The sequence below is a fragment of the Nicotiana sylvestris genome, chromosome 8 (assembly GCF_000393655.2).
Source record: "Nicotiana sylvestris chromosome 8, ASM39365v2, whole genome shotgun sequence".
NCBI classification, from domain to species: Eukaryota; Viridiplantae; Streptophyta; class Magnoliopsida; order Solanales; family Solanaceae; genus Nicotiana; species Nicotiana sylvestris.
This window is the reverse complement of record NC_091064.1, coordinates 188,466,372-188,480,285: the sequence shown is the minus strand read 5'-3', so window position 1 is coordinate 188,480,285 and position 13,914 is coordinate 188,466,372. Positions and strand designations below refer to the sequence as shown.

The 13,914-nt window shown below is 42.3% G+C and overlaps 1 protein-coding gene across 1 annotated transcript; it reads right to left on the bottom strand.

The window, feature by feature from the left end:
• Positions 1-1,556: 1,556 nt before the first annotated feature.
• LOC104235188 (uncharacterized) lies at positions 1,557-3,529 on the bottom strand. The gene is made up of 4 exons (XM_070155048.1): positions 2,947-3,529; positions 2,680-2,829; positions 2,517-2,637; positions 1,557-2,277 (listed from the first exon to the last, which is right to left on the bottom strand). The coding sequence occupies exons 1-4, from the start codon at positions 3,527-3,529 to the stop codon at positions 1,557-1,559; spliced, it is 1,575 nt and encodes a 524-aa protein (XP_070011149.1).
• Positions 3,530-13,914: the final 10,385 nt, after the last annotated feature.

The window sequence follows — 13,914 nt, the reverse complement described above, 5'->3', positions numbered from 1 at the left end:
GCCCTCAACATATCCTCAAGAGTCTGAATGGTGCGTTTCACCTGGCCATCTATCTAAGGATGAAAGGCGGTGCTGAGGTTCACCCTTGTGCCCAATCCCTTCTGAAAGGATTTCCAAAAGTTTGCTGTGAACTGGGCACCACGATCTGAGATAATGGACAAAGGAGTCCTATGCAATTGGACAATTTCTTTGATATACAACTTGGCATATTTCTCGGCCGAATCTGTAGTCTTCACTAGCAAGAAGTGAGCTGATTGGTAAGTCGGTCTACAATCACCCAACTCGAATCATGCTTCTAGAACGAGTGAGGTAGACCTGTTATGAAGTCCATGTTTATCATCTCCTATTTCCAAATGGGAATTTCTATATTCTGAGTTAAAGCGCCAGGTCTCGTGTTCGACTTTCACTTGCTGACAATTTGGACACTTCGCCACAAAATCTGCTATATTCTTTTTCATATCGTTCCACCAATAAACCTCCTTAAGATCATGATACATCTTTGTGGAACCTAGGTGAATAGAATACCTGGAATTGTGGGCTTCTAACATAATCTGCTCTTTGAGCCCATCTACGTCTGGAACGCATAGCCTGTCTTTGTATCTCAAAGTACCATCATCTCTCTCTTGTTCAAAAGCCATAGTCTTGTGTTTGTGAATTCCTTCCTTCAGCTGCAATAAGTAGGGATCATTGAACTGTTTTTCTTTTACTTCGGATACTAAGAAGGATTCAGCCCTGTTCTGGAGAACAACGCCACCATCTTCGGAGTCCAACAATCGAACTCCTAGATTTGCTAAGCGGTGGACTTCCTTCATCATAGTTCTCTTGTCTGCCTCAACGTGAGCTAAGCTTCCTATAGAACACCGACTGAGAGCATCGGCTACAACGTTTGCCTTCCTCGGATGGTAGAGGATATCAACATCATAATCTTTAAGTAATTTGAGCCACCTCCTCTGACATTGATTTAATTCTCTTTGCTTGAAGATGTACTGGAGACTCTTGTGGTCTGTAAAAATGTCAACATGTACCCCATACAAATAATGGCGCAAGATCTTAAGCGCAAACACCACAGCTGCTAACTCAAGATCATGAGTTGGATAATTCTTCTCGTGAGCCTTGAGTTGCCTCGATACGTAGGCTATGACTTTACCGTGCTGCATTAATACACACCCAAGACCAACCCCTGAAGCAGCACAATAAACAATGAACCCTTCGGTTCCTTCCGGTAGTGTCAGGACTATATCTGAAGTCAACCTCTTCTTTAACTCCTCAAAACTTTTCTCTCACGCGTTCGACCATTGAAACTTGACTTTCTTCTGAGTTAATCTAGTCAAAGGGGACGAGATAGAAGAAAATCCCTCTACGAAATGCCTATAATAGCCTGCTAGACCTAAGAAACTCTTTATATTGGATACGGAGGTAGGTCTAGGCCAATTCTTCACTGCCTCTATTTTCTGAAAGTCCACCTTCACACCTTCCCCTGAGATTACATGGCCCAAAAATGCTACTGATTTCAACCAGAATTCACACTTAGAAAATTTGGCATATAGCTTGTGATCCTATAGTGTTTGCAACAAAATTCTGAGATGTTCTGCATGGTCAGTCTTGCTACAAGAACAAATCAAGATGTCATCAATAAACACGATAACAAACAAATCAAGATAATGCTTGAAGATCTTATTCATAATGTCCATGAAAGCTACTGGTGCATTCGTTAAACCAAATGACATTACCAAAAATTCGAAATGCCCATATCGAGTCCTAAAAGTTGTTTTTGGAATATGAACTTCCTTAACCTTTAACTGATGGTATCCCGAACTGAGGTCAATCTTGGAATAACACTGGGCACCCTGAAGTTGATCAAATAAATCATCTATTTTGGGAAGAGGGTACTTTTTCTTGATGGTGACTTTATTCAACTGACGATAGTCAATGCACATACGCAAAGACCCATCCTTCTTTCGGACAAACAAGACCGGTGCGCCCCAAGGTGAGAAACTTGGCCTTATAAATCCCTTATCTAGAAGATCTTTCAACTGGACTTTTAACTCTTTCAACTCTGTTGGAGCCATTCTATAAGGCGGAATAGATATCGGCTTAGTGCCTAGAAGTAGATCAATTCCAAAGTCAATCTCTCTATCGGGAGGGACTCCAGGGAGATCTTCGGGAAACACTTCTGGAAACTCATTTACAATTGGTACTGATTGGAGAGTGGGGATTTGAGCATCTGTATCCTTAACTCGAACCAGGTGATAGATATATCCCTTGGAGATCATCTTTCTACATTTAAGATAGGAAATAAACCTACCCTAGGTGTTACTGCATCACCCTTCTATTCTAAGACTGGTTCACTGGAAAATTCAAAACTTACTATTTTGGTTCTGCAACCCACTGTGGCATAATATGACTCTAACCAATCCATGCCCATGATCACATCGAAATCTACCATCTTCAATTCAACTAAGTCTACTATAGTAAGACGATGATGCACTTTGATTGGACATCCCCTATAGATACACCTTGCTATAACCGATTCTCCAACTGGAGTGGACACTTCAAAGGGTTCACACAACTTTTCTGATTCTATACCAAATTTCTTAGCAATATATGGGGTTACATAAGATAGGGTGGATCCGGAATCTATAAGAGCATAGGCATCAAAAGTGAATATTGTTAGCATACCTGTGACAACATCTCCACGAGCCTCGGTATCTTGACGGTTTACTAGTGCATACAAGTGGTTTTGACCACCGCCTGCATTACTAGACTTTGTTGCACTGCGCCCTTGTTGGGCCTGAGAGTTATGAGGGGATGCTGAATTAGTGGACTGAGCTACATTGCCTCCATTGTTCTACTTTGCTGATGGACAATCCCTTAAGAAGTGTCCCTGCTGACCACACCCAAAGGAACCATTTGTGCCCAAATGACACACCCCTAGATGCTTCTTACCACATGTGTTGCAAGTAGGGTACTCAAGGACTCTATAGCCCACACTAGTCTGTGACTGTAAGCCTGCTGCTCTGAAATTTTGGTTTTTCTTGTTAAAATTGGACCTTTGAACCAGTGCACTAGCTGAAGATGGAGCGGGGCCTGATTTTGATTTCCTGAAGAACTGACGATTGCCTCCTACTTGAGATCCCCCATGGCTGAAATTTCCTGCAGACTTAGCTCTCTTGCTGAATTCCATGTCCTTCTCTTTTTGTAGCCGCTCTTCTTCCTTCAACCTGTATTCATTCCCTTGAACAAAGGCAACCATCTTAGTGATGGTCATGTCATTATTCTGAGCAGCTATGTTAGCATTAGCAAACAAATCATCTGAAAGCCCCAACACAAACCGCCTAACTCTGGCCCTCATATCACGCACCATTTCCGGAGCATACTTGGCCAGAGAGACGAACTTGAGGTAGTACTCATTCACACTTATATCATTCTGTTTGAGTCTCTCAAACTCCAAAGCCTTAGCTTCCAAGACCTTAATGGGTAGAAAGTGCTCAAGGAACGCATCTGCAAACTCCTTCGGGACTCTTCCCATGTTTCATACCAAGTGTTGGCAACATCCTTCAGTTGGTACACAACAAGCTCTGCTGCCTCAGTATTTGTAGTATTCATCACTCGAAATATATTATGAACCTCATCAATGAAGCTTTGTGGATCCTCATCCTTTTTGGACCCTGTGAAGATGGGAGGTTTCATGTTGAGGAATTCCCTAGACCTGGAACTACCTGTCTCATGAACATCACTTGTTCCCTGCCTTTGAGCCTGAGTAGCAACAATCTGGGTGAGAAACTGGATAGCTCCCCTAACATCTATGTCTGAAGCACTAGGCACTGAGCCTGGTGCAACCCCCTAGGCCGGAATGTCCTCCTCTTAAGCAGCATTAGTTGTGGCCCCCTGGCTAGTAGCTGAGGCCCTCCTGGTGTACTTTTTTTTTGTAGGCATTTTTCTAAAATACGCAATTTGCATGGGTTAGAAAGATTCCTGAAAGCATAGCTCTAACTGCACGATCTAGAGTATGAAAGAAATAGAACAATCCTAGATGTCTTGGGGGTCAACTGTTTACATGTGTGGCGCTTACATACACATAAAAGAGACCCCACTAGACACGGCTTTATAGACTCCCTAGGACTCTTGAACCTATGGCTCTGATACCAAGCTTTGTCATGACCCGAACCATGGTCTGGGCATAATACGGCACTCAGTGCCTGACTGTATATGACCGAGCGAACCAACTGCATGGTTGGATCAACATATGGTATAACTATGAGGTAGAGGTAAATATAAAACATGATAATCTACTAAAGAGTCTGGCTGAAATGTCATAGATGCGGAAAATACTGAAAGGTCTGCAAGTATAAAAAAAGTAGCCGACAAGGCTAACACATGAAGGCCTGCTAATATATGACTGACTGGGTTCTAGTGTACGAAGCCTCTAAAGAATAATGAAAATGCTAACTGTTTACTGGGACAAGGTCCCCGGTATACCTTATTAACTGAAATACTATAAGAACTAAAACAAAATAGAGATAAGGCCCCAAAAGACTAGGGCTCACCAATAGCTGATACGAGATGTTCTAACAAGCAGAATCGTCAATCTGAAAATTGTTACCTACATCGCGAGATGCAGGCCCCGGGCAAAAGGGACGTCAGTACATTTGAATTGTACTGGTAGGTAAAATAGTTGAACAAAAGAACTTTAAATACTGAAACTGAACTGCTAGCTGATAAACTGATAACTGAATAAGGAAGTAAGGATATGAATACTCCCTCATCTGAATGATGAACAATTTATTTATCTGATACTACGGCCTCGTGCCCAATATATATATATATATATATGTGTGTGTGTGTGTGTGAGAGAGAGTATGTATGTATGTATGTGTGTGTGTACACAAGCTACGGTCTCAGGACCAAGTATGCGTATACATAACTACGGCCTCAGGCCCAAAAATGCGTAAAGCATAAACTATGGCCTCAGGCCCAAATATAGGTATTCAACACTCAGGAATTTAAAATCAGCAACTGAGAATCATACTGCAGTACATGATACTGAAATAATGAGTCATACCGAGTTACATGATACTGGAATAATGAATACGATTAGACTGAGATGAGTATTCATAAGAAATTGATTTGTCATAACTGAAACTCATATAATATCGAATGATTATGAGACTATGTCATTTAGAGAATAGAAGTTCTACTACTATTCAGGGAACTAAAGTATAGTTACTTTCTGAGGAAACTAGTAATGGTCAAAATGAATAGGACGTAGGGAGAATCATAGACATTCCCAAACGTAAACAATTAGCCTTACATACCTTAACTTCCTGCTCTTGAGCGTAATGCAACGTTTGTCAACCCTTTCAACTTTAATTTATAGCAATACAAGTCAAAGGGATTCCATATTAGCTATAGTGCTCATGTTTTGGTCACTTAAGCATTTTATCAAACACTTGGTGAAAATAAAGAATCATAGTCCTTATTAATGGTGTCTCTACACCCAACAATCCATTCTCTTGTTCCTAAGTAAATTCTAAAGTCTCAAATGATTAGAATCAACATTATTCTTCATCACTCATAAGGTAAACAACACCCTTATCCAATAATCAACACTCAACACCCCAACCATATAATTGTTCATGCTTTTTTATCAAATCCATCAACTCATATCTCATGAACTAGGGTTTATAATCATTAAACCAATGCTAGAATCAATTAGAGGATGAAGACGTTACCTTTTTGAAGTTCAACCCCTTTGAATTTGAGTTCTAGGTTTCCTTCTCTCAACAATGATGTCCAATCGAATATCTAATGATATGGAGGGTTTACCCATGTTAATAAAATGTTGGAAAATTGAAATTCAATTAGAATCACCATTAGAACTTACCTTGGGTGGTGGAGGGACCCTTAAGGAGTTAGGTTTTTGAGAGCTTTACTTTCTAGAGCAAGTTTTCTTGTTTTTGGGCTGTGGGGGACGAAATAGGGCTAAAGAAATGACTTCCCAAGTTGTCCACTGCATCCCAGTTGGCACGACCGCGGTAAATAGCTGGGACACTACCTCACCACCGCGGTCGCGGTAAAAACGCGACAGGACCGCGGTGGTTGCACACCATTTTGTAAAATAGGCATATATTTTTGCACAGAGCTTCGTTTGGGCTCTACAATATATCGTTGGAAATAAATTTCAAAGGCCTACAACTTTTATGCTTTGAGCCTTTCCCAATTCCTTACACACTTTCACAAAACCCTGCTGGAAGACAGACCTTCTGCAAAACTTAGTCGATTTTGTCAAATCTTATGCACCTCACTTTTCATCTTTATTTTGAAACAACTATTTTCACTCATAATCATCCCCATGGGACTTCACATGTTCAAAATATATCCTTACTACTCCTTTATCTCATTCATACCTAAGTCGAATTTACGGAGTGTTACAGCTTGAGAGAGTGCTTTATACCCATAAAACGTCAACTGTTCGAAATTAAGCTTGACATTTCAAAAATTAAACCTCGAGAACACCCAATTAAACCCTAACGATTGTGTATTTTGAAATTTGAGGTAATATATGGTGCGTCGTTTGGAAATTTAAGGTACGCTTTATTGAATGGCGTGTAGTTTGGAAAAGCAATATAGACTCCAGTATAATTGATTAGTATAAAGCTGTAAAATATGAAATCCAAATTACTATTCATAAAATATAGAATCCTATGAAATGAGTGAAAATGTAATTATTACTATGACACAACTCCCAATGTATAATATAATTTGTGGTATAAAATGCATAAAAGACTGCACCCAATGGTTATGTAAAGTAATGAAATTATGAAATATTATAGGCAACTATATTACAGTCACTTGTATGTGACGTAATCAAAATAGATATTATGTCATAATATAAAGCTATTTGTATCACAGAATAAAGAATATAAATTACTAAATCTAATTTATTATATCAGGATTGTACACTTCCAATACAAAATACAGGAGATTATGCTTTCAGGTGGTATATATCCATTAGAATTACAGGAGAAATTCGAGGTATACTTTAGTGAATGGTGCATCGTTGGAAAAGTAATATAGACTCTAGTATACTAGATTACTATAAAGCTGTAAAATTATGTGTCACGACCCAAAATCTCACATGTCGTGATGGCGCCTGTGAAGACCCGGCCAGTCGTCTCATGAGTTACTGCTTTGTTTTCCTATTTCTGCTTCTTTATGCTTTGTTTATCCGTGTTATGTAGTATCGGGTTGGTCGGATCGAGTTCGAAAAGGATTTGGTAAGGTTTGAGACACTTAGTCTCTTTAGAGTGAGTTTAAGTTAGAAAAGTCAACAGGATGTTCACTTATATGTTAGAGAGCTTGGATGTGAGTTCCGATGGTTCTGTTAGATTCGGGAGGTGATTTGTGACTTAGGAGCGTGATCGGAATAAATTTTGGAGGTTCGTAGTAGATTTAGGCTTGAATTGTCGAAGTTGATATTTTGGTGATTTCCGGTTGGTAGGCAAGATTTTGATATAGGGGTCGGAATGGAATTCCAAGAGTTGTAGTAGTTCTGTTATGTGGTTTGGGATGTGTGTACAAAATTTCAGGTCATTCGGACGTGGTTTGGTTGGGTTTTTTATCGAAAGCGTAATTTGGAAGAATTTAGGAAATTTGACTTGAATCTGATGTGTTTTGGTTGATTTAATATTGTTTGAGGTGTTTTGAAGATTGTTACAAGTTCGAATAAGATATTAGGATATGTTTGTGTTGTTGGTTGAGGTCCTAGGGGCCTCGGGGCGATTTCGGATGGTTGATGGGAAGTTTGGATTGTTGTTGCAGCTGCTGAATTTCTGCTTCTGGTATTTTCACACCTGCGGATTGGGGACTGTAGGTGTGGCACCGCATATGCGAGAGAGGGGCCACAGAAGTGGCCAGAGGTATGTTTGACTGGGACCGCAAAAGCGGATAGGAGAACCGCATTTGCGATGTTGCAGATGCGGGCGAGGAACCGCAGATGCGGGTGGCTGGGAACTTAAGTGATTCTGCTGAAGCGGATGTAGAACCGCAAATGCGGTACCGTAGATGCAGAAATGTCTGGGCAGAACATATAAGTTATTTCATTCGCGATTTTGAGCTATTTTCACCATTTCTACTTTGGCTTTGGAGCTTTTTGGGCGATTTGAATGAGGGATTTCAAGGGAACTTCATTGAGGTAAGGAATTTGGACCTAAATTCCTATGCTATTATTTCACGGATTAGAGCTAAAAATCATGGAAATTAAGGGTGAAAATTGGGGAAACTAGGGCTTGGAAACTTAAACCTTTGATTGAGGATTTAAAGGACCATTTGGGGTCGGATTTGAGAACTTTTGATTTGTATGAACTCGTGGGGAGATAAGGAATCTAGTGATGTAAAAATTATTGAATTCCGAGACATGGGCACAGGGGTCAGGTTTTGGTAATTTCTGGATTTGTGCCATTGATTGATTGTTTTCGCTTGGGCTTCGTCCCCTTAGCTTATTTTGACGTCCTCGTTCTAATTTTGGATATATTCGACGCGAGTGGAGGCCAATTCGAGGGGCAAAGGCATCGCGAGTTAGAGATTTGACCAGTTCGAGGTGAGTAATGATTGTAAATGATGTTCTGAGGGTTTGAAACCTTGGATTTGCACATCATAGTGCTATATTGAGGTAAGGCACACGCTTGATGACAAGCGTGGGGTCGTGCACTTTTTGGGGATTGTGACTTGGTTCGTCCCGATCGATGATTTTACCGCGTATTGAATGAAATCTATTTGTTATCATCATTATTTGGGTTGAATGCCATATTTGGGCCTTGTGCCAACTATTTGAACCCTACGGGGATTGTTACTGGTATTTCCTCACTGTTTTAACTTGTACTTGAACTCAGTCATGTTATATTTTACTATTTTCATACTCATCCATGTTTACTCTGCTTTAACACTTAAATGATCTTTTAAATGATATTTTGGGCTGAGAAACATGTTTTACTACTGCCCGAGTGGCTTGTGAGGATTTTTGATTGAGTAAGGTCGAGGGCCTATGTTGTGAGGAGATATTTGATACTAATTATGAGGCCGAGGGCCTAAGATATGTATGTCACGAGGTGGCTTGATTGATATGAGGTCGAGGGCCTAGTGATGATGCCACGAGGTGGCTTGATATTGCGCTTGGGCCGTAAGGGGCCCCTCCAGGAGTCTGTACACCCCTAATGAGTGCGGGTACCCATTGTGATGTGAGATTGAGCCCGAGGGGCTGGTATTGTGATCTGAGATTTGAGCCCGAGGGACTGGTACTATTTTGAGATGTTGCCCGAGGGGCTGGTACTATTTTGAGATGTTGCCCGAGGGGCGGATTTGTTGATACTGTGCCCGAGGGGCGAGCCTTTATGTGTTTACTTTGCATAATTGACTGTCAATTACATGCTTAAGTATTGAAAAAGGCTTTTTTATGAAATCACATTTGCATTAAAAGAGTTTTCCTATCTTTCACTGATTCTCTGATTTTAAATGGTTTTTACTGCTTCATTATAGAATGTTTTGTGCCTTACGTGATTTCTTACTTTCAGTCTTTATTTACATTTGTTACTCATAAGTTGGAGTACTCACTTTACTCGCTTCACCCCTGTGTGCAGATTCATGCATTGCTGATCCTGCCAATGCGAGTTGAGAGCTCCCGGCGGACGTTCGGAGTTCATAAGGTAGCTGCTTGACGTCCGCAGACCCGTGTTTCTCCCTCTTTATATTTTCTATCTCTTATCAGATGTTTGTAATAGTTTGTAGACTCTTTAGACTTGTATTAGGTTATATAGATGCTCATAACTAGTGACACCCCGGTATTGGGCTGTGTTTGGGCTATATTCCGCATATCATACTATCATTTGCTTAAACTTTGGTTTATTTATTCATGTTTAGACTATTTATAAATACCTAATTGTTAATGATTGGAAAATGGGAAGTGTCGGTTTGCCATGTCTTCACGAGAGGCGTCATCACGACCGGGTCCGGGTTTAGGGTCGTGACAAGTTGTTATCAGAGCTTAGGTTGCATAGGTCTCACAAGTCATGAGCAGGTTTAGTAAAGTCTCGCGGATCAGTACGGAGACATCTGTATTTATCCTCGAGAGGCTGAAAAACCTTTAGGAAAAACTTTATATTCTTGAAATTCTTGTCATGCGAATTTATTGATCCGAGTACTAAACTTTTGTTGTTCTATTCTCTCACGGATGGTGAGGACACGCGTTACCGGTTAGGGTGGACGACCACTAGTACCACCGGCTGTGGTCACCAAAGGCCGAGGACGTGGCCATGATCGTGGTAGGGGCAGAGCAACTAGGGCAGCACCTACAGATCCACCAGCTACCCCAGTTCAGGATCAAGTCCCAGTTATGGACGCTTCTGCAACACCAGCTTAGGTACTAGTTATGCCCATTGTGATTCTAGGTCTTCAGGAGTCCTTGGATTAGATCTTATCAATTTGCACTGGCCTAGCTCAAGCGGTTTCAGCCACTACAGCCACAGTTACTTCTCAGGTCGGGGGAGGCAATCAGACTCCCGCCATTCGCACACCTGACAGGTCGTGCAGGGACTTCAGACGCGGGGGGCACATCCAACCCAACCGGTTGTAGCTGCTCAGGATTATGTAGTTCCTGCTATGCCAGAATATGAGCAGCGTAGGTTGGAGAGGTTTGGCAGACTGCAGCCTCCGACCTTCAGTGGTGCAGAGGGCGAGGATGCCTAGGGTTTCTTAGATAATTGCTAGAGGATGCTTCATACAGTAGGTATTCTGGAGACTAGCGGGGTTGCTTTCACTACTTATCAGTTTTAGGGAGCTGCCTTTACTTGGTGGGAAACGTTTGAGAGGCGTAGGCCTATTGGTGCAGCACCCCTTACCTGGCAGTAGTTCTTTGTCCTCTTTTTGGAGAAGTATGTGCCGTAATCTCGCAGAGAGGAGATGCTTAGGGAGTTTGAGTGGTTGCGTCAGAGAGAGATGACTATGACGTAGTACGAGATGAGGTTCTCCGAGTTAGCTCGTCATGCTATTTGGATGGTTCCAATAGATAGATAGAGGATTAAGAGGTTTGTTGATAGCCTTATTTATCAACTTCGTATTCTCATGACCTGGGAGAGGGTGATTGGTGCTACTTTCGAGGAGGTTGTGGATATTGCCCGTGAGATTGAGTATGTTCGTCGCCAGGAGCGAGAGGAGAGGAAGGCCAAGAGGCCTCGAGGATCCGATAGTTACATTGGTACTCCTTCGAGAGGTTAGTTTCAGCACGTACTCCTTCGAGAGGTTAGTTTCAGCACGGCAGAGGCCGTCCATTCAAGCATGCTCAGCCAGCTTGCCCAGGTTATCGTGGGGCATCATCGGGTCATGGTTCTCATAGTTTTCATCAGGGCCAGTCATCACTTAGTGCTTCTAGCTCAGAGTTTGTCCTGTGCTCCATCGGTTTAGGGCTCTTCTATGCCAAGTGCATCTGCTAGTCACTCCGGTGTGAGAGGTTCCCTTCAGTCCCCTTCTCCGGCACCTAGGAGTTTTTATGAGTGTGGTGAGATGGGCCATATATGGAGGTAGTTCCCTCGTCGTCTTTCAAGTTCATCTCAATAGAGGAGTCAGTCATCGGCTTCAGCTCTAGTTACTTTACCACCACCTACCCACCCAGCTAGGGGTGGAGGTTAGTCAGCTAGGGGTCGCCCCAGAGGGGGAGGTCGATCAGGTGACGTCAGGCCCGTTTCTATGTACTTCCAGGCAGACCCAATGCTATTGCTTCAGATGTTGTTATTACAAGTATTGTTTCAGTCTGCCATAGAGATGCCTCTGTATTATTTGATCCCGGTTCCACCTTTTCTTATGTGTCATCATACTTTGCTCGTTATTTGGGTACGCCCCGTGAGTTTCTTGCTTTACCTGTTCATGTATCTACCCCGGTGGGCGATACTATTGTTGTAGACTGTGTGTACCGGTCGTGTGTGGTGACTATTGGGGGTCTGAAGACCCGAGTGGATCTATTATTATTGAGCATAGTGGATTTCAATGTCATTTTGGGCATAGATTGGCTATCTCCATGTCGTGTTATTCTGGACTGTCATGCTAAGGCAGTCACATTGGCTATACCGGGTGTGCCACGGATTGAGTGGCGAGGTATGATTGATTATGTTCCCAGTAGAGTGATCTCATTCTTGAAAGCCCAGCGTATGGTTGGCAAGGGTTTTCTTTCGTATCTAGCTTTTGTTAGGGATGTCGGAGCTGAGACTCCCAGTATTGATTTTGTCCCAGTTGTGAGGGATTTTCCCGATGTGTTTCCTGCAGACCTGTCGGGCATGCCACCGGACAGGGATATTGATTTTGGTATTGACCTGGTGTCGGGCACTCAGCCCATTTCTATTCTGTCGTATCGTATGGCACCAGCAGAGTTGAAGTAATTAAAAGAACAACTTCAGGAATTCCTTGATAAAAGGTTTATTCGGTCTAGTGTGTCACCTTGGGGTGCGCCGGTTCTATTTGTGAAGAAGAAGGATGGCACTATGAGAATGTGCATTGATTATAGGCAATTGAACAAACTAACAATTAAGAACAAGTATCTTTTGACTCGCGTTGATGATTTATTCGACCAGCTTCAAGGAGCGAGAGTGTTCTCCAAGATTGATCTCCATTCAAGTTATCACCAGTTGAAGATCAGGGACTCGGATATTCTCAAGACAGCTTTCAGGACCAGATATGGTCATTATGAGTTCTTGGTGATGTCTTTTGGGCTGACCAATGCTCCAGCAGCGTTCATGCATTTGATGAATAGTGTGTTCCGGCTTTATCTTGACTCGTTTGTCATAGTCTTCATTGATGATATTCTTGTATATTCGCGTAGTCAGGAGGAGCACGCGGAGCATTTGAGAGTTGTGTTACAGAGATTGAGGGAAGAGAAGCTTTATGCAAAATTCTCCAAGTGTGAGTTTTGGCTCAATTCAGTGGCTTTCTTGGGGCACGTGCTATCCAGCGAGGGTATTCAGGTTGATCCGAAGAATATAGAGCGGTTTATAGTTCACCCAGACCGTCCTCAGCCATCGAAATTTGCAGTTTTCTTGGTTTGGCAGGCTATTATCACCACTTATTTTAGGGATTCCCATCTATCGCATCGTCTTTGACCAAGTTGACTCAGAAGGGTGCTTCATTTGTATGGTCGGACGAGTGTGAAGAGAGCTTTTAGAAGCTCAAGACAGCTTTGACCACAACTCCAGTGTTAGTTTTGCCATCAGCTTCAGGTTTATATATCGTCTATTATGATGCTTCGAGAGTTGGCATTGGTTGTGTTTTGATGCAGGAGGGTAGAGTTATTGTTTATGTTTCTCGTCAGTTGAAGCCCCTTGAGAAGAACTACCCTGTTCATGATTTGGAGTTGGCTGCCATAGTTCACGCATTGAAAATTTGGAGGCATTACTTGTATGGTGTGTCTTGTGAGGTGTTTACTGATCATCGTAGCCTCTAGCACTTGTTCAAACAGAAGGATCTCAATTTGAGGCAGCGAAGATGGTTGGAGTTGCTTAAGGATTATGATATCACTATATTGTACCATCCGGAAAAGGCCAATGTGGTGGCTGATGCTTTAAGCTGAAAGGCGGTGAGTATGGGGAGTTTGGCATATATTCTAGTTGGGGAGAGACCTCTTGCAGTTGATGTTCAGGCCTTGGCCAATCGGTTCGTGAGGTTAGATATTTCGGAGCCCAGTCGGGTATTGGATTGTGTGGTTTCTCGGTCTTCTTTATATGATCACATCAGGGAGCGCCAGTATGATGATCCGTATTTGTTTGTCCTTAAGGACATAGTTCAGCATGATGATGCTAGAGATGTGACCATTGGTGACGATGGGGTGTTGAGGATGGAGGGTCGGATTTGTGTGCCCAATGTGGATGGGCTTCGGGA